The 21350-nt window shown below is 45.9% G+C and overlaps 1 protein-coding gene across 1 annotated transcript; it reads right to left on the bottom strand.

Moving 5' to 3' along the window:
- Window positions 1–79: 79 nt before the first annotated feature.
- Window positions 80–17247, bottom strand: LOC306792095 (chondroitin sulfate proteoglycan 4-like; the record flags this gene model as incomplete). Its single annotated transcript, XM_079289102.1, has 22 exons — window positions 80–1915; window positions 2008–2589; window positions 2784–2936; window positions 3350–3719; window positions 3868–4039; window positions 4154–4349; window positions 4449–4624; window positions 5241–5372; window positions 5512–5713; window positions 5893–6069; window positions 6346–6528; window positions 6623–6808; window positions 6933–7061; window positions 7274–7765; window positions 8027–8119; window positions 8832–10154; window positions 10932–11040; window positions 11461–11582; window positions 12193–12603; window positions 12736–13854; window positions 14554–14717; window positions 17184–17247. 22 exons carry the CDS (start codon window positions 17245–17247, stop codon window positions 827–829), a joined length of 7644 nt encoding a protein of 2547 aa, XP_079145228.1. The 3' UTR covers window positions 80–826.
- Window positions 17248–21350: the final 4103 nt, after the last annotated feature.

Genomic DNA, 21350 nt, shown 5'->3' with positions numbered 1-21350 from the left:
ATTTTTATTAAATACAAATCTTTCACAGCACATGGCCAACAGGCTGGCATTAAAAGGGGTCACGGGTGAAGAACTGAGGAAGCTATACCAGTGTCTCTACATCTCACTGGGTATTAATACTGTACGGTTTATCAGAAAAGGTTACATGACAACTCACCGCTGTAAAGAGAGGTGAATGTTGTAAAAACATAGTTTGCATGCATGGACTTGGAAGCTTACAGTACTTTTAGTCACAAGCACAGACAGGCAGTGTGATCTAGCAGCTGACATACAAGGTTTTGAACACATCGACTCTGTACGGTTACAACTCTTTTGAGCTCAAATTCCGCGACATTAAATCTGTTACAGTAAATGCAATCAAGCTCAGTCTATGTTTCACTCCCTTGTTCAGCCGCACTTCAAAAACGTATGCTTTCTTCGTCACAGCTATAGAAGTTACAGTCAGTGTTTTGAGGATTCAGTCGGACTGATCGCTACACAAGTGTATGTTTGCATAAAAGAACCAACGGTGGCCAGAACAGTGTCACAACACTGCAGTACAATTACATCTCCCAGGTGATGTTTTACGGTTTAAATAACATACATTTCAGTGCATTGTTACTACAACAAAAATGAGTTCAGTTGAAGTTAGTTTTGTGAAATTAAACATACATTTCCTACAAAGAAAAGGAAAAATCTCTTTAACAAATTAACATATTTTTGTCCTCCTTTTTAAAAAAAGTTGATGTGCCTTAGATGACTACAGCTGTCCCCTGGATAGTACACATGTGTTATGTATACACCAAAATACACCTCTAAGGCACAGTTGTTTTTTGGACTTCTTCCATCAAACCCAGTACTGGTTGTCTTTAAGAGTCAGAGTAGGGGACCTAGATCTCAGAGAGGTTTGGAATCCTGCAGTTACCATATCTTTTTCAATACTGTTGCCACCTCTAATATTCCCATCACCACCTGCTCCATCAGCTTCAAATGGCCCCCAGAAGGTCATCCCAGGGGCCAGACTCCTGGGGCTCAAAGGTACCTTGGGTGAGGTAGGGCAGCTTGCAGGGCCCAGCGGGGTGACCACCACGGAGGGCACAGCCACGCTCCGCTCCGCCCGGCCCAGGTAAGGGCTGTCCTCAGTGGGTAACGTCACCGCAGCGAGGTGCTGGAGGAGCCGCAGCCGGGCCTGCTTCTCCTTGCGGCGGCGGAACACCAGAATCAAAACCACGAGGATTATAATCAGGAACAAACAGGCCAGCAGGGGCAGGATAATGAGCAGAGGGTCGGAGGCGGGGCGAGGGAGGATCTCAAAGTGGACCGGGTGTTTGTCAGGACGGAGTGCTGGAACATGTTTGTCTGAGACAAGAGGAGTGTGGGGCTCTGGGCCATGACTATGACCCCCTCCCGCTCCCTCTGCACGACTCCCTGATCTTCCTCTATGACTGCCGCTGCGCGTGTGGTTCCCCCAGCGGCTGTGAGGCCTCGACTTGTGCTGTGTCCTGTTGTGGTTCTTATGTGACAAAATGTGGGGGGGCAAACCCACCCCGTCCCCGCTGAGCGTCGTGGAACCCCCTCGCCCGCCTCCTCTTCCGGTCGTAGTCTTATTGTGTGTCGGAAGTCGGGTTGTCGTTTGTTCGCGACTTGCACCGTCTGTATTCGAACCGCTTGGACCGTGACGCATCTGGTGGTGGGGAAAGATGGTGAAGTGAAGCTCGCCCTTCGCTGGTTGGACATTTCCAGCCTTCAGCAGGAAGATGAAAGAATCATTGAGAGGCGTGGCGGGGGCGTGGCCCCGAGCCGTACTGAGTGCTGATTTGTTGTCATGCTGCCGGCTGTCGCTGAGAGTCTCCTCGATGGCGACCCGGCCCTGCACCACATCTCTGAACGTGAACGACTTCAGCACCTCTGATGCTCGGTTAGGGTCATAGGTCATCTGCAAACAAGCACACACAGAGTGGAAGAGAGAATGAACCGAAATTAGATGATTAGACTGAAAGTGTCACTGAGATTTCTGCACAGCTTTACCTTGACTAGTTTTCCATGCTTTGGTGGCGACAGAACCTGAAAGACCGGGTCGGCTCGGCTGATTCTGGCCAGCTCGGATGCGTCGATCATGGATTTCCCCAGCTTCACAGCGATCCCACTGGGCACTCTCACTGGCTCCCTCAGGTAGATCAGAGGCCTCACTGTCACCTCCACCGTCTGTGCTGTTACATTTCCATAGTCAACACCGGGTGACGAGGCTGACGCCGAGACTTGGAAGCTGTCCTCTGATTCGCTGAGATCCGTCATGTGATAGACAACGCGTCCTGACTGCACGTCCTCGTGCCGGAAGGTTGCGACTTCCTGGTCGTTAATAGCGATGCGTCCGTGGCGAGGGTGCGTGGTGACCGTGTAGGTGATGTTGACCGGCCTGCGGCTGTTGGTTTGAGCTGCAAACTGGTCGGTTGTCAGGACCACGGCGGTCCTGCCTTGAACCAATGACAGGCCAGTGTTGTTCACCATGGAGACAGAGGGCTTTATCACCTCCAAACTAAACAGTTTGTAGAGTGGGCGATGATGACCGTCGGTTACGTTGAAGTAGAAAACACCTGTTGAGGGCTCTCCCTGACAGGGGGCACACAGGAAGGAAAGATTAAAAGAAAACTAACCTATGATTTAGGGTCAGGGTTAACCGAATTTAAACCCCCTGATTTAGGATGATTTGCTGCCGTCAGATGCTATTGTACAATTCTAATGGCATACAAATTACACACATTTTCAAAAAAATAAATAATGAAAGTCTCCTTCAGCAGACTGACCTGCTGTATAAAGTGCAGCCGGCCGTGGTTGACGTCGTACTGGGTGAAGGAGGTCACCGGCTCCAGTCTCTCCCCCAGCGTCAGGTAGCCGTTGTTGGGCTTACTGATCACAAGGTAGTGCAGCTCCTCTGGAGGGGTGTCATGGTCCTCAACCTGGACATGTAGATTGACAGGATTGTATTTCACAAGACTCTAAAAGCAAACACTCATGTTGAAGTGTTGTTGCTGCTTGTCTAATCTAATCTTAAAAGGCGTGCATAGAACACCCATCCTTTGTCCCGAAAATGATAATTTCCTGGGGAAGAAATATACTTAATATCAGCATCCCTGTTGTTACTGTGACTTAATGCCTTTAGAGGAACACTGTGGATGTTTAATATTATAACTGCCATTAAGGCAAAAAGGCTTCTACATTTAAGATGCATTGGTGGGATATTGGCACTTTGCATTTTTTTTTATTTTGTTCCCAATGATCGATAAATAATTGTGAAAATAATAAAGCATTTTGAACCATAAATATGCAGCCCTGACAACAGCCAAACCTGCTCTCTTAACACTTGGCTCACATGCAGATTGTCCGGTCCAAGTACGACTCTCTCTCCGACAACGACCTTCATACTCGGGGCGCTGCTCCTGATGAGCGGCGGCTGGTCGTTGACCGGTGTCACCGTGATGTTGAACGTCTCCGTCACCGCCAGCCTGTCCTTGGCACGGCGATGAGAAACCACGTCTGATGACGAAAGGGAGGACGATGAGGCTGAATAGAGAGGTGAAAAGGAAGCAGGGGAGGAAGAGGACGAGGAGGAAGAGGAGAAGAGATCCAAAGGAGCCACCCAGGCCCGGAAAGTGAAGCTGTCGCTCGTCGTCTCTGAGTCATCATGGACATATGTGATGCCGAACTTGTTTAGGGTGACTTGAGAGAAATCAGGTTTGTTCCTGGGAAAAGAAAAAAAAAACGTTACAATTGCAAGGCTGCCGAGTAGTGTTTGGTAAATGGTTTTGTTGAAGTCAGCAGTGAATTGTCAACACATGAAAATACAAAGAAAAAAAAATCTAGTGAGGCAAGAAGAACAGAACAAAGCACCTGGTGAAGTTATGTCCGCGTATAGACAGAGCCCCGTGGCGCGGCAGGGAAATCAGGCGGTACAGGATGTGGTGGTCTTTCCGGTGCGGCTCAGGGACTTTCCCAAGGAGATTGGAGGCATCGAGTTTAGACCTGTCAATCATCACCCTGCCTCCCTCGGCCACCACAACACCTGAATGACACATACGAACACCTCACTTGGTCCACTTGGACTTATATTCTTCATGGTACGAATAAATATCAAAGAAGAAATAGAGATTGCTGCACACACTCATTCGCACTGTACCCGCGTTGCTCAGCAGTCTGGTCTCGTGTCGAGGGCTGTCGTGATGTTCGTGGGCCTGATAGGAGATTAAGATGGCGAAGGTGTGTGGAGGAAGGAAGGCAGGAGGAGAGGACACGGTGAAAGAGAAAGCGTCTGCAGCCGACCATCCCACTGACTGTGGCCTGTTCTGATCGTACAAAATGACCCCATCTTTCACCTGAGAGACGAAGACGTGACAAATCACAAAGGGCATCCTTTTAGTTGAGAAGCAAACAAAAAATTTCCCTTTTGTTGCGAAGACACAGGCGTCCCCTACCATGCTTTGTGTGAACGTGGAAATGTTTCTTGTAGAGTTGTCGGGCATACGTCGGACCAGGCTGCCAAGTTTAGGAGGATCAGTTACCGCGAACACCACCGAAGGGTTTCGTCTGACGTCGCTGACATCGTTGGTTACGGCCTGAAGCTCCTGCTCAGAGATCGGTGTCACAGAGCCTTTAAAGGTTGGAAAAGATACAGCGAGAGTGATGAGAAGCTCACAACAACAGAGAAGAGGCAATGAATGATCCTGGTCGCCATGCTTTAAATTCAAAAAGCCACAAAAAGGGCAGGAGCAAGTTTTGTTGGATATTGTAAAAAATAAATCAACTACAGTATTAAATGTCCCATACTATCAGAATAACAGCTTCACTTCTCTAACCTTGACCAGAGACTACTGACAAGTGAGTATGTTTACAGGTTAGAACCACTATCAGCCTGACACTGACTGTGCGCAGAGGTATTGTGATCTCTTTGTGTAGGCAGCAACATAATGTTTAGACCAGTGATGCCACACAGTGCCATTGTTATATAACTACACTGAAATGAGGCCACAAATTATTAAACATTTTAATTTAAAAAATAGTCCAAATACCCAGATCTAGAAGTGATAGATTGACAGGCTGATTACAAGTTTACACTTTATTCTAGAAAGTTTAAACGTCAAAATCACATTTACTGTACTTAAGCAAGGCCGGCATATGCTTCGCTTCTACCACCAGTCACTATTCTTCAGCTGACTGGGTACAAATCCAGAATGTCGAACCAGCTTTTTAGTTTTGTAAAACCATACCTGGGTAGACCTCCATGGGATGATTTCTCTGCAGGGTGAGGACCAGAGAGTGGGCAGTTGTGCTGAAGATTTGTCGAGGGGCGAAGTTCACGCCGTCGTTCACCTGGAAGTGAAAGCCACCCGATAAAGCACCTACACATGAAAAAAGTCAAAATTAGGAAAAAAAGAGGGGCTATTAGTTTGTATGTTCGATTCTCATCTGTTCTCATCTTTAAATATTTTTGTTTCTTTTTCTGAAAACCTATAAATATGGTCACAAGATGTTACTCACCACTGTGCACGAACATCAATTGTCCGGTTCGTATGTGATGTTGGGTGAAGTTCAGGATATGTCTGGAGAGGGCCCTCTTAAGGGCCAGGTGGCCGTTGCTTGGTGGTGTGACGATGAACTCTAGTCCTTTAGGCTCAGGAGTGTCCGGGTCCTCAGCACTGAGATCATCTGTGGTGACTTCTGTCACGGAACCCACCCACACCTGAGGAAAAGAGAGGAAAGATGGGAGGAAAGGAGGGCTATAAAGTTTAGCTGTCAAAATCTCTAATTATGTTCCTTAATTTCATCAAAAACATAGAAGTAATCCTATAAATAAAGGTGATGCAGTCAGACTCATTTGAACAATCACTTGTCCTATGGGTGTAAATCGTCACTCCCCACCTTCAGACCCTTGTTGGTTGTAACAACCGGCGTCTCATCATCCACAGGCGTGACCTTGATGTGAGCAGTGCAGGGCAGGCTGTGCTTCCTGATTTCCGTCTGATTGGCCACAAGGGTGAAGTTGTCTCTCAGTGTGTCGCTGCCATCGTGGATATAGGAGATGTACTCACGTTCCACCTGGAAAGACAAGCCATTGTTGTCACTCCCAATGCGGCTGATGTTAAAAATGGTGGAACAGAGCAACAAAACAGAGCATTTGACAAAAGCAGAGTGTTTTGAAAATATTTGTATCTTTAGACGCGAGAGAAAGTGCTGCTATGCGAAATTAACACACCTTCATTGCATCACACCTAAACAGTCTTTGAAGCAAAAATCTTCCTTATTACCCCCAATTTACAAACCAAACCAAACTTTCCAAAAACGTTCCGTGTGTGTGTGTGTGCTCAGTCAAACCTCAGTGTGAGTGAAAGCAGTGATGGGCATCCCCGGGATCCGGCTGTGCTCCAAGTGTCCGTGTCGCGGTGGAACGATGATCTGGTACAGGAAGTTCATCCCTGAGAAGTGATGATTGGCCACCTCGATGATGTCAGTGGTCAGTGGCAGGGACGACCCCTCATCAAGGGTCAAGTCAGACACCTGCAGAACAGATGATACTACTGACTGACTGGTCGAAGAAGTTCCTCCTTCGTGTAAAATGTTTGTTAAGAGCATCTAGACACACATTCTGTACCTGAAGAGGAAGCAGGGTAGGGATGATGTCAATCTCTAGCCTGATATGTCCGACCCTTGTGACCCCGTTGGTTGCCTCCAACAGGACGGAGTCGTTGGTGTGTCCTGCAGCCTGCTGGTGGTAGACGATCAATCCCTGGTTGAGATCCTCCTGGGTGAAGGAATGTGTTGGCTGCTCTTTGATGCCCTGCATGGAGGCACGAAACAGACAAACTTATCAAGTGCTGTTTCTGTGCAATATCTCTGAAACTTTAAAGGTGCAGTGTGCAACTGTCTGTCAGCTTTAAACCTACAGGTGGCTGTATTTGACGGCGGTGCAGCTGTTCTCCGTTGTTGATCTGGTGCTTGTCGTTGGGGGGCAACCGCTGTAGAAAGCCCAGGGCGGGAGGACTTTGGACGGTAAAAACTATCTCTGAGGGCTTGCTGTCCTCATGAACCACCTGTTCAAGCAGAACAGAACATATTTACTTATAAATATTACAATGAACTTCTGATAAATGACTCGGAAAGCATCTGTCAATATTTTACAGACAATAAACCTTGATATGCTGCAAAGGCCTAGATGCAAGTAATGTATCTTGCAATATATGAAACAAATACAGGCTGGTAACCAAGTAGTGAATGAGTCATATGATTATGGTTACTAGCTCACCTCTAAGTGGTCCTTGCTTATGGAGACGTACTGTCCCTCCGCCACCACCACTAGACGGTTACTTATGACCGATGGCGGCCTCTGGTGGCTCTCCAGGCAGATTTTTACCGTTACTCCAATGTCCATATGTATCTCCCTCCTCCCTCTATCCAGCCGCCTCTCTGTGCTCTTCTCCCTGGCTCTCGCCGTCACATTGAACCCATCCGACAGCTCATGGCTGCCGTCATGCTGATACGCCAGGCGCCCCGCCACCAAGTCTCGCTGGGTGAATATTGAAATTGCATCTGTTGCTGTTACACGATCTCCATCTTTAAAGCAGAGCACGCCGTGTTTAGGTGGAAGGAAGACCTCAAATGTCACTTCCTGTGGGTCTCGGATGTCAAGGTTGCTGAAGATGCTGAGGTTGGCAGAGGTCACGGTTATGATCCCACCTCGCTGGACCATGAGGCCCGTGTTGTTCTCGACCTGAATGTAGGGATCCTGCGCCATCACCTGCATCAGCCAGTTACACAACGGAAAGAGAAATAAATGATCAGCAGCAGCTAACATCATTCGGCTTATTATGTTCACACTAATAAGGCATCATGATTTGTAATTACAAGCAAACTATTTGTAAACGCTATAATTAACGCTATAGCACAACATTTAAACGATTAATAAATAACAAATCAACAGTGAAATTGACCAACATCACTTTTAAAATATGAATAAATAAAACCATGGATAGATCATGCGTGAAGACATTCTAATCACCTCCAGCAGTGTTGAAACATAATGTTTCCCATCTGATACGAAAAGCACAAAACGCCCAAAACTCACTCCTCTGTGGACAAACAGCACTTTTTTCTGCGAGGAGAGAAAAGAAAAGGAGGTGATGAGAGAAAAGGAAAACGCATCAGCAGGCTTTATAAAAAAAACAACCTGACGAAACACCAGTATTACAAGTTTAGTACAAGTTAAGTACTTAGTATCTAGCGGTCAAAGGCCGCTGGATTTTCTGTTTTTAAAGTGATTTTTTGATCCTCAAACAGCATCTGGAACCCCCTCCTTCTACACCTTTCTAACACTGGAAATGGGGAGCTGCGTCATTACATTTTTGCAAACTTCCAAAAATGATAATCCGACAGCATTCATGCAGCAATTGGCCAAATGTGAAGAGGGGATAATCTATTTTATTTTGTGTACAACCAAGTGCAACACATGAATACCTCAGAGGACAGACTGTCCTAAAGTATGCGCCCCTATCTCCATTTGCATGAGTGCACGAAATGTCCTGTCGCCTGGCTCACAGGATGTAGATTTTGCGTATAAACCTGCCATTGGTCGCCTATTTCAGATGGAATTCGCCACCCCTTCCCCTATCTGCTCATTTCTCCTCTATATCTATTGAGAAATTGCAAGCCTTTCAACCTATTTTGTGATCAGTCGGACATTGAAGACCACATGAAGGCTGTTGACGTCATGACACAGAAACAGCTGAAGACGAACCCTTGCATTGTTAATTCTAAATGTTCTACCTTCTGGATGAACAAGAACCTTCACAGATCATTGTGCAAACCTGCTCCAGGTCCCGCTGTGTGAACTCGTACAGCTTGTGGCTGGTATCACTGGCTAGTACCAAGTCTCCCATGGGAATCCCCCTCCGCGTGTACACCAACCAATCGTCCTCAAAGTCAGAGTCGTCATCCCGGTAACGGAGGTCATTCAGCGTCACCAACCTCTGCCCATCGCGGGCTACATGGAAAACTTTATCGACAACCCTGACAGGTCTCTTATCGTTGATGAGCTGCACAGAGATATTGAAGGTGTGCTCAGCCGTGTTCCTATCCTCCTTCCTGCGTTTGTTCGGTTTGTAAACCATAATTTGGAAAGTGAAGGAATCCTGCTTGGTCTCGCTGTCGTCGTGAACGTACACGATCCTCTCCGCAACGATATCCTGGTTTGTAAACGTCACAATGTTATCGTTAACGGAAGTCGAGTTGGAAAGGTTGATCCTCCTTAACTGCCCGTGCCCGGGGCTCACCGTAACGCTGTAGTGGACATCCCGGTTGCTTGCTGTGTGAGTGAAGAGGATGTCTTTGTCGATGACTTTACTTCCTCCCTCCAGGGTTGAAAGGCCTCTGTTTACAACGGTGACGGCGGTCGACTCGGCATTGATGTTGATTCTGAAGTCGTAAGCTGTTGAGTTGGCGTGTGTTGAGAACACCTGAAAGCTGAACGTGTCTCTCGTGTCATCCTGAAGCATGTTGAGCAGCTCGTACTTCATCAAGCCATCTGTGATGTTCTTTTGGCTGAAGGTTGAGTTCCTCCGTAGAGCTTTGTTGTCGAGGAATAGCCGCCCTTTCTTTGGTAATGTTAGAAGCCTGAAGTAGAGGTCGCTCTCATTGACTTGAACACCCTTAGAGATCACATGAAGGCCCTCGGGAGTGACAGCTGTAGACTGAACACCGTCGACCTCCATCTTGCTTCGTGTGATCTTGAAGTGGATCCAGTGCACCACGATGGGGAAAACAACCTCCTCAGTAGCCCGGGAGCCGATGCTGATTTTACATTTGAAGTAATCAGTGATGTTGCTCGGAGTCTGAACGCCATAGTAAGTGCTGAGGTATCGGATCCGTTCTTTTTCTAGAAGCTTCTGAGAGAAGGAAGTTGTCGGTTTCCAGTCGCCATTTGAGTGCAACCGCTGGAGCTCACCGTATTGTGGCAACTCTGCAACGTCATAGCGGATTTCCACTGCCGGATCATTCACATTAACTTTTACAGCAAGCTGAGTGGTTGTGATGATGGAAGCCCCGCCTTGGTTCACCTCCAGTCCGGTGTTATTCACCAGTTTGTGTTCGAGTGGCACCGCCATGATCCTTAAAACCACTGTGTTGCTCGACTGTGCAAAGGGAACAGGGAAACACCAGATGTTATGATAACAAAGAGGAGGAGATGAAGGAGGAGGAAACAAGGGAGGAGAGGAAGCAACAGGAGATGAGCCGAATGAACAGATTAGATAAACAGGAGCAGAAGGTTAATCAGTAATCGACTGTTGTAATATCGAATGGAAACATAAAATGTTTGTGTGCAATAAAACAATTAAGTTAACAACAGCTGTGCTTTCAGCTACACGCCAATGTTAGCATGCTAACATTCTCTTAATGATAATGCCAATATATTAATGTCCACCACGCTAGTTAGCTTGCTAATATTAGCTAAGTAGCAATAAACACAAAGCATAGCAAAATCTTGTGGAAATGTTATTAGTTTTGTTGATTACAATTAATTCTGAGGAGTGTGTGAATGTTCCAAATTTCCTGGCAATCCATCCAATAATGTAAGCACAGGAAGCGACTGTGGCTAAGTGGATAGCAGGGCCGACCTTCATTCAGAGGATCGGTGGTTCGGTCCCCGGCTCCACTAGTCGCATGTCGATGTGTCCTTGAGCAAGACACTTCACCCCAAAATGTAGAAATGTGATATAATCTGAATTGCAAGTGGCTTTGGATAAAAGCGTCTGCTAAATGACTGCAATGTTACTTGTTTCTACAGTAGTCCAGAACAGACACAACACTGGCTCTAGGGCCATTTGCATTTTCGCTGCGGCCACTGTACTCTATGCCCCAACTCTATGTATGGGTTTATTGCCTTTTGGGCAAGATAATACATTATTTACCTTCAGCCCGTCGCTGACCCTGAGTGCCAGCCGGGAGGTGGGGACCCCAGTGTGGATAAAGCAGATCTTACCCTCCTCCAGATCGTTCAGTGAGAACAAGTTAATGGCCCTGGAAGATAGACGCAATCCTGTTAACTTCCATGTCCTGATTCCTCACTCTGAATCCTGATTTAAAACATGAACACATCTAGTAGCTGCTAGCATGACTTTTGGCTACGTGGCCACATGCAACAAGGTACACAAGTGGCTTGGACTGAATGTGGAATGTGACAAGCCCATATCAAAATCTAGCAACCACAGATGTGCAGGGTCAGTTAGTTTCTGGATATGTAGCAGCAGATTCAACAAGCAGTTACAGAGAGCCACACTCTACAATCAGCTTTTGTTCCACCAGCAGGCATTTCACAGTTTATTTATTTTTGCATTGAATATTTTGTTCCATCTGGTTATTTTAACTTTTATCAACATCAGCCACTTATCCAACAGACCTCCATGGTGGGTTGTGTGATGATTTGCAAAGCCACAGTACCTGCCGGGGTATTCCTGGTGCTCGAGGTGTCCAACCTCAGTTTTGAGGTTACCCAGGGAGCTGAACACCAGCTCTGCAGGACTGCTGTCAGGGTCCCACACCCTCAGCACATCCGTTGTCAGCTGGGGACATAGTGGCTGTATTCATTTTCATTGTATACTCATGTAGCGAACATCCACGGAAAGATGATGTCAAAACTGAAATGTATTAAATACAACAATGACAAAATCTTAACTAATAAACTTCTTTCAATAACTGCTCTCACAACCCATAGGGAGCTAAGTTGTTTGACGAGCATCTCATAGACTCAGAGACACATCCGGCTGTGCTTAAACGACTGAAAGAAACTGAGTTTATCTAACTGTGGACAGTTGGTAGAATGGGAGTGGTTTTCTGTTGTAAATAAATTATAATAAAATGATCTTAGATAGAAATATCTTAGACCGAACGATCTAAAAGAAATTTGAATTAAAGCCAATGTAAAGGTGCTTCACAATAAATTAAATTAAATCTTATGTTAAAGTTATGTTCGTTAAACGAATGGTGTATCGTGGAAGCTGAATGCCATCACTTTTTATGAATATATCTGAGTTTATGATTCATAATTGAGATATTAATAATCGTTACATATTTTGATATGAATTAATTATTATCTATTCCATCTGCTACAAGCAACCACCCTATACCCTTAACCCACTTACACTTAGCATCCGAGTGCTCTGCTGGACCTACCTGTCGTTTGGACTTCTCCAACAGCGTGAAAAGGTTTCCCTCCGGCAGGCTGAGCACAGGTGCATCGTTAACGGGACTGATGCTGATATCGAACCGATGCAGGCGGTTACCCTTCAGAAATACAGGAAGCGCCTTCTTCTTGCTGGAGAATACCGAAAACATGAAGAAGTCATGCTGGTCCTCTGAACCACTGTGAACGTATATCACACGGCCCTGCCACAAGTCCAGCATACTGAAAGTACGGTCGACCTCTCCCGCTCCTAGTGCGACAGTCCTCCCCTGCCCTTCCCCCAGCATCCCATCAGGGTCAGGACTGAGGTCCAGCCGGAGCTGGCCGTGGACAGGCTGCCGCTCAATGCGGAACATCAGTTGGGACGGATGAATGCCCAATTTCCGAAAATCCAGATTCACCTAAAAAGGGAGAGGAAATAGGAACTGACTTGGGGTTATTATGTGAAAACGACATAACTCCATGTTATTCTTACTGACAATGATGTATAAGAAACCTGTCACATAACTAAAAGTGAAAACTAAAAGTCCTACCCTCATGTGTTTGGGCTCCAGTGGTGCCCGGCCTCCCTCCAAAACATCAAGCTTTCTCAGCAACAAAAAGTTAGCGTTCTTCTTATTGTTGGCAACTGGTTGTGCGGTTGTAACATCAAACTCGGGACGATCTGTTGGACTCGAGATGGTCACCATACCTGGAACTTGCCCCGTCTTACAGCCTACAGTGATGTCCTTGGTGACGGCAGCATGAGGTAGGCCTGTTCTTTGAGTGTTCACCTTCATTTTTCGGAGGCAGCCTTTAAAGGAGCCTCCCCGCCCAGTCGGTTGCCCCCCAGGCACAGCGGACACCAACCCGGCTCGCCTTGCATCCCCCCGTGCTTCTTCGTCCAGCCCTCCCAGGAAGAGAGGCCCTTCGAGCTGGATGACCTGGAGCTCCAGACTCAGGGTGGCCTGTACCAACTCCTCACCCACCTTCAGCTGGATGCTGTTGGGCAGCAGGTGCAGCTGGATGGGGTACCACGTGTGGTTGCTGTGAACATGCGTTAGAGAACGCAGCTCAGTCTTGCTGCCCTCTCCATTTCCTACGGTTGCCACCAGGTTACCATCTCTGATCTCTATGGCAAGAAATCCTCCCTGGTTGCCAGAGCTATAGAGAACCATGCCATCTTCTTCTCTTGATGAGGGGTGCAATTCACATTCAAACAGCCCCTCCTGTGGCACTTCCCACGGCGGGAGAGAGATAAAAGCTTTAGAGCTGAAAAAGCTGACAGAATCTTCTTCCGTTGCCGAAAACTGCGGACTACAGCCCAGAGATACCTCGTGGACGCTCTTGTACCCAGAATAAGGCCTTAGGCTTGACAACAGGTTATGTTCATTGAACACAACTTCATCTACACAGCCTCGAAACCCAGCGGAGATGTTGAGAAGGAACGGGTGGTTCAGTCCGGCTGTCCCGCCAACAAAAAGCCCGTCCTCGACACTGAGCTCCAGGTCTGGTCCTGGCATACGGAGGCTGGAATGAGAGTTTCGGTCCACGGTCATGCTGACATTATGGTGGTCGTGGGTCAGCTCCATGGAGTGCCACGCCAGGTCGCTGAGATGGATGCCCTTTTCTGAGCGTAGCGAATGCTCACCTGAGCCCAGGTCCAGACGGACCTGAGGGATGAAGGGGGAGGAGAGAAGGAGTGAGGAAAGGAAGAATAAAAGGTGATAACCAAGACCAATGAAATGTCTTTCTATTCATTTTCTTCGCCAAAAAAATACAAACTTGAATCAGTAAGAAAGAGCAAAACATAAAAGCAAGCATAAAATGATGATGAGAACTTGAATGTACACAATTCAAAACAGAATCAAGGGACTTGTTAACTGTGTTGCATTATTCCACACAAAAGTAACCAAACTCTTTTATGAGTTGCTCTCTTGCAGTGTACTTGGGAGTTTTTCTCTCTTAACGTTGGTCATGAAGGAACTTGTTCTGAAAGTGCCAGGGGGATATCTTTTTTTCTCTCTGCGAGCAATCCGACACCGAGCTGTGTGTGTGTGTTCAGACTTCTCTCGGTCTCTCCTTCGGATAGTTAATGGCAATATATGAGCTAGAATGGCCCAAGGGACACATATTTCCCCTTGTTTTGAAGGTGTGAAGCATCTTTAAGCGAGAGCCACCGAACCACTTTTATTTGGACTCATTTGTACTTATATTACTAAAATCCAAATGGTCTTTCCCCAACCAAACCATACCATTTTTGCTCTTTAAATGGACAATAAACATGTCTTGCTTGTTTGTCACCCATGAATAGATTCCTGTCAGTTGCTTTAGACACGTGCGCTACTGTCCTAACATGTCCTTATGCCTACCTGCAGGCGCCCAGAGAGGAGCTCCAGCAGCAAGAAGTCTCTGCGTCCAGCTGCCAAAAACAGCATGCCCGTCGGACTGGAGGTTCGGAAACGCACATGGAGCAAAGTCTGAATGGACGCCTCCACTGTCCGCAGGTGGATGTATCCATCCCCGTAGAATGACACTACAACAATGAACAAGAAGACAGGGAAGCAGTAGAGGTTTTAGCTGTTGCCAGAATAGTCGGCTCATTCAATCTCTTTTATATCTGTATATTTAAAAAAAAAACAAATAATAAAATGCACATTTGGTGACCAAAGGCATTCTCCCAGCAGAGGCTATTCCATTAATCTGTATTGACCAGATTTCCAATATGGTGTCTGCTCTGCACTTTAAACCTGCGATCCGAATCAATTAATGACAACTAATGCATTCTGAAGCGGGTCATCCTGAAATGTTCTGACGCTAAAAAAAGAGTTCACCGTTGACCCAAATGATGCAGATTGGACATTTAGTAAACGTTTCTCAGACAGAGCTGCTCTGAAAGCGCGATCACACAGCACACATGTCTGTCACAGCACACGTAGCTAACTCAAATTGAGAACCCGTGATCCAAACATAAATAAAAATGTGAAAAGGACCACGATTTAAATGACTTAACGACGATTGATATTGCATTAATATTGCATCCTCATGCCAGATATCAGCTAGTTTGAATTTCCAGCATTTAGCCAAAAGTCTACAGCCATGCCAGTGGAGTGCAATGCAAACATCAGCACGCTAACATGCTCACAATTACAATACTGGCATGCTGAAGTTTATCAGGTATAATTCCTGTAGTGAAAACAACACAAAGGGCAACCTCGAGGTAAAAAGTTACGATACATTATCGTGGAACCGTGAGTGTTTGTACAAATGTGTATGCGATCTATCCAATAGTGGTTGAGATACCAACCAGCCAGCCGTCTATTCATTGTCCCTAGTCTAAAGCCCCTGTATAAATTAGATACAACACCTTTTCATTCTAGGGTTTTATAATTGTGTTAATATGTAATTAATACACTGTACTTGTATTTAATAGTGAAGCCAGTGAACCCAGGACTCACATCTGTGAATGAAAAAAAAATAAAACAGTCTTCATTTCAATCAATTTGACCTACAAAGCAGCTGTTGCAGCTATTGGAGCACTTTGTTAAAATGACAATGATCAATTTGTTGAACACATAGCAAGTAGAGGTCAAAGAGAGAGAGAGAGAGACAGAGAGAACGAGAGAGTGTGTGTGTGTGTGTGTGTGTGCGTGTGTGTGTGTGTGTGTGTGTGTGTGTGGTTAGGGATGGCTGACACTCTTAAAACTCTACATGAGACTGAACACCATGTTAGAAATTAAAGAAGTAGTTCAATGATTCAAATGAAAGCACAGAGAGAGTTTTACACATCAGCCTCAGATAAAATAGTTTATTGGCCAGAGGGGGAGAAACAACGAAGCCGCAACATTTTATGAACAAGTTACTCTCACAAGCTACTGTGGGCAGCTCAACAACACAGCAGTGAAATTACATGGCAGCCAATGATTTACACACACAAATAACAGCCAGACGGCAACACATGCTAGTCTGTTACCTGAAGGGAAATTACAACCATTCAACAGTGTGCAGTCTCTTCATATTGGTATTCTTGCAGCATCTGCCAAGTTGGCCAACATTGCTTATTAATTTGTTCAATTACAGATTTTGTTGAACATTAGGATATCTAATTGTGGTTTACATTCAATAATTGTTTTGCTTTTTGTAGTACAAATACCTTTTAAAAAATTGATATCAAACAATGGAATAATGATCATCTATCTTTTGCATCCGTTCTTCTGCATTCCACATCATCATTTATCATTATGGCTTATTATTTTATTGCCTTTAAATCCCTTCTGGTCGGGAAATGCACTGCCTGGTAAATAAATAAAAGAAAACACATTTGGTAGACTGGTCCCTGTGAGAAGCACTCAGTCAGCAGGCCGTCCCAGCATGCCGCTCTGCATAAAGCCTATAAGCCTGCTGTCAGTACAACCCATGCCTGTCCATCTATCTCTAATCTGCCTCTATGATACCAGTGATATTGGATTATTAGTAATCTTCCAACAGTGACGGACACACCTTGAATGGGAGTGCAGGTCTTTCATGCGCTGTCATGAACAGTTACCAGTGGAAAACTTTTAACAACCAAACTCATTTAGTGACGTCAGATGTCGAATTATAACCTTGAATTCAGCAGCATATTGCCATATATCTGCAGACAATATTAGACTGGATTATTAGACATTAAGCTGCCAACTCTCACAGACACATTTTAACCTATAATCAATTGCTGTAAAACTGCATTTGCATCTTTATTCTTATCATCTCCTGCACCAATACATTGAAGGTTGATGGCATTAACTTCAGGACAACCACAGCTTGTGTGTGAATGTTAACCATTGACTTTACTAAATGTGCACTAACAACCATTAAATAGTTGCATGCAGTTGGCGTGCTTCTAGAAAGGGAAACATTTTCACAGCATTATCAGTTATAACAATGCAACAAATCATGCACCTGTAATGATGTGGAATAATTGTTCTCAGGTAACTTTTGCATGTTATATTCTGCAGTGCCTTACCTGCATAGACGTGTCCTGTGGAAATCAGCAGGAGCAGAAACAGATCCGCAACAAGACTCCCCATCGTTAGTTCGGCCCCTAAAATCATTTAGTTAAGAGCAACATCTGGCTGCTTGATTGTGCCGTCCATTGTCTTTACTCATTTCAACCACTGGCAACTTGCAGACAGCCTCTACTTGCTTTGCTGGCTTTGGCTTACAGTCTTTTAAAAACAAATGTACCTGTGCCTGCTGGCAAAGCACAGCGAGGTGGAGCTCCACCCTTGGATCCTCCCCGTGGCTGATGCAGTGCTTAGTACCGAGCATGAACACAAGGGGGAGGTGTCACAACACATACAGACACAGAAAGGAAGAGGAAGAATGAAAAGAAAATAATGTTGGAAATTACATCATGGGGCTTTATAGAAGGTGCAGCAGATTGTTTGTGTATTTCTGTTCATGGGAGACTGAGACTAGATCACCCCTCTAGTTAGACTATTGAAGATAAAGATGAGACTTATTTTGAAAAATGGGAATGGTATATTTTCAGTTGAGCCCCCACGGCAACCTGTCTCATAGCAAACAATCCTCCTGATTGGGCCATAACGAGGGAACTTGCAGCCTCTGTGTAATCACTGTTCCTCTAAAACTGAGTTCAGTATACTACTCAAAGTGTGACATAACACTATAGGTCCACTTTTTAGTTCATCAATTTCAACTTTAATGTAGTTAAAGGAGTAAAATGAAGAGAAGACTAATGGTCTCTGAAAAAAATTCACAAAGAAAAGAGAATCAGAAAAGGAAAGAAAGGGAAAAGTATGCTTCAAATAAAGGAAATAAAAAAATCTCATGCAAGGAGGAAATATCAAAACAATCCTGAATTTAGACAAAATAAAATAAATGATACAAGAGACAGTGTATACTGTTAAGGCCACAACTTCTGGACACAGGGAGAAATCGCCCCCCCCCCCCCCCTTGCAGCCATGCTGTCTCAATCGCCTCCAAAACACAACAGCAGGTTAAAGTAAAAATCAAATGGATTTATTATCCAAGAAGCATAAAAACAGATACAAACAGTTACAAACCGAATCACACAATTATTAACAAAACCAATATATAAAATCAAATGTGAGATCCAATCCGAGCCTCCTCGGTGGCCAGCAGAAGATCTGAAAACCCCCCAGAGTTTCAAACCCTTTGTCCCCCCAAAGTTGCATTCCTCAGCTCATCGATCAGCTCACTGATTGGCTGAAGTCCAACAAGCCCCACCTGGGCCTATGCCCCATTGTCCTAAACTTCACACCTCTCCCTGCCACTTTCACACCACCCCCACTCCGATATCAAAACAATCCTACATATAAGAGTATGAATAACATGAGATGTGCCATGAAAATAAAAAGGAAATACAGAGGGATAAATAGACAAACAGAAGAAAGTGACAACAGTTTGATCAAAGAGGCCATGTCTGTTTTCAGGTCACAAATAAAGGCTGGTCCCACTTATGTGTGCACCGTCTGTCATAAAGCATCAGATTCATGCAGCCACTGAGAGGAACACCAGCTTATTGGGAGAAAACTACAAGAGATGTTTTTGCCATGATCAGACAGTTGGGAACCCCCACATTCTTTTGTACATTTTCTGCAGCTGAGATGCGTTGGCCTGAAGTGATTGAGGCAACAAAAAGATTGCAAGGTGAAGAGGTCAAAGTTGAAGGGCTCGACTGGTCAGCAAAGTGTGACATACTGAGAAGCAATCCAGTGACAACAATGCGTATGTTTGATAAGCGTGTTGAGGCGTTATTCAGAGATTTGCTCTTATCTCCTGCACAGCCTCTCGGCAAAGTTGTTGACTACTTTTACAGAGTTGAGTTTCAGCACAGAGGAAGCCCACACATTCACTGTCTCATATGGGTAGAAGGTGCACCTGTGTTTGAGAAGGATGATGATCAGATTGTGTCGGATTTTGTGTCCAAATACATCACAGCTCAGCTGCCTGACCCACATTCACAACCTGAACTGTACAAGAAGGTTACAGAAGTGCAACTACACAGCAAAAACCACTCAAGGACATGTTTCAGAAGTCCCAGCTCGGGTTGCAGATTTGGATTTCCCAAACCACCTGCCAGAAACACAATCATAACGAGACCTGATGAGAACGTTGATCCACTGCAAGTGGTAATGGCAAAGTCAAAGCTCCAACCACTGAACTTGTTGCTGAATGAACCTGAAACTGCCTCACTCAGTTTGCAGCAGCTCCTAGCTCGATGCGACTTAACACTCCATGAGTATGAACGATGCCTCAATATGATCAACAAATCCAGTGCGGTGATACTGAAACGTGAGCCAAAAGACTGCTGGGTAAATGGATATAATCCACATCTACTTGAAGCCTGGGATGCCAATATTGATGTAAGTTATATTCTCAATGCATATTCATGCATCATGTATCTCACCAGCTACATAACCAAAAAGGAATCTGGACTTTCTGAGTACCTCAAAACAGTCATTGAGAACTCCACCAGAGACAACGTCAATGAATGTGATGAAATGAGAGATTTTACCGCTGCTCACAGGAAAAATATCCTGAGAAGTTCTATGGCCCATTAGTGAAACTGTACCTTGTGTCAGGACTGCGCCGTAGGACCCCAGGACATCCAGCAGATGGTGGCAGAGTGCGCCTTAACACCCCCAGTGGACTGATTGGACTTGGCTCACCTTAAGTGGGTTCACCTGTGTAATTGCCTCAAGTGTATTTAAGGCGTGTCTGTACCTTGCCCTTCGTTCGAGCCTCATGTTTTCTTGACACGTCTGTTCCTGTGTGTTCCCTCTGTGGGATATCTTATTAAAGTCTACCTCTTTTTGGCTCCTGAACTCGGCGTTTTGTATCTACACTCAGTACCTTCAAGTTGGACGTGACAGTAGGCTCGAACCACCAACATGAGTGTAACAGGCGCCGAAGGAGGAGACGTCAGCCTAGCCCAGGTGCTCGGCGCTGTGGAATCCCAGGGAACCTCGATCCAGCAGATCCAAGCCTGGATAACCCAGCAAATGCACCAGCCGAACCCCCCGGCTGCCAAGACGTTCCTACAGAAACCAGAGCGGTATGCCGGCACTCCAGAGACCTGTCAGGGATTTTTGACACAGTGTGACCTGTGTTTTGTCATGCAGCCTGATCAGTTCCCCTCAGAGAAAGCTAAGGTCGCTTTTATGATTTCGCTGCTAACCAGTAGAGCTCTAGTATGGGCTACTGCCCTATGGGAGGCAAATTCCCCACTTTGTGCTAATGCAGTAGAGTTCTCCAAGACACTACGCCAGGTTTTTAACCACCCAGTGAGTGGCAGAGAAGCAGCACGCCGCATCAGCTCGCTCCGCCAAGGAGCTAGACCTGTGTCTGAATATGCCATAGAATTCCGCACCTTGGCAGCTGAGTGCAAATGGAACAATGAAGCACTTTTGACCACTTTTTACAATGGCCTGTCGGAGGCGGTCAAAGATGATTTGGCTAGTCGGGAGTGGGGGGTCACTGTAGATGAGCTCATAACCACCTCTATCTGCCTCGATCAGCGCATACGCGAAAGGAGGCGTGAGCGCAGGCTTCCCAATTCGGCACCTCCCCAAGCGCATTCACCACTGGGCGCGTCGGGCCCCACTGCTCAGCCCGCTCAAGCGGAGGCAATGGAGGTAGGCAGGTACCGCATTACACCTGCAGAACGAGGATGCTCATTAGGAGGAGGGGACAGCGTAGTGAGCAATTTTGTCCACTCTCAGTACCCCAACCCAGTTAAGCGCCTCTGCCTGAGGGCTCGACTCACCTGGACCCCAGAGAACCCGGAGAACATCCCTATCACGGTGCTGATCGATTCAGGCTCAGAGGAAAACCTGATGGACTCTGCTCTGGCCACACGCCTCGGTCTACCTACCAAGGCCCTTCCCAATCCTGTGAGAATCCAGGCGCTCGACGGACGACCCCTAGGCTCCGGTAAAATTGACTTCATGACACACCCCTTACTACTGCAGATTGGGTCACATACAGAGACTGTTTCTTTGGCTTTAGTCCAATCCCAACATGATAGAGTAGTACTAGGGTTTCCCTGGCTTCAGAAACACAATCCCCAGTTCAACTGGTCCACTGGCGAACTTTTATCATGGAGCCCAGAGTGTATCTCAGCCAGACATGTTACCCCTGTGAT

Source organism: Melanostigma gelatinosum (genome assembly GCF_949748355.1).
Source record: "Melanostigma gelatinosum genome assembly, chromosome: 18".
In the NCBI taxonomy this organism is placed as follows: Eukaryota; Metazoa; Chordata; class Actinopteri; order Perciformes; family Zoarcidae; genus Melanostigma; species Melanostigma gelatinosum.
This window is presented reverse-complemented; position numbering and strand designations above follow the sequence as displayed.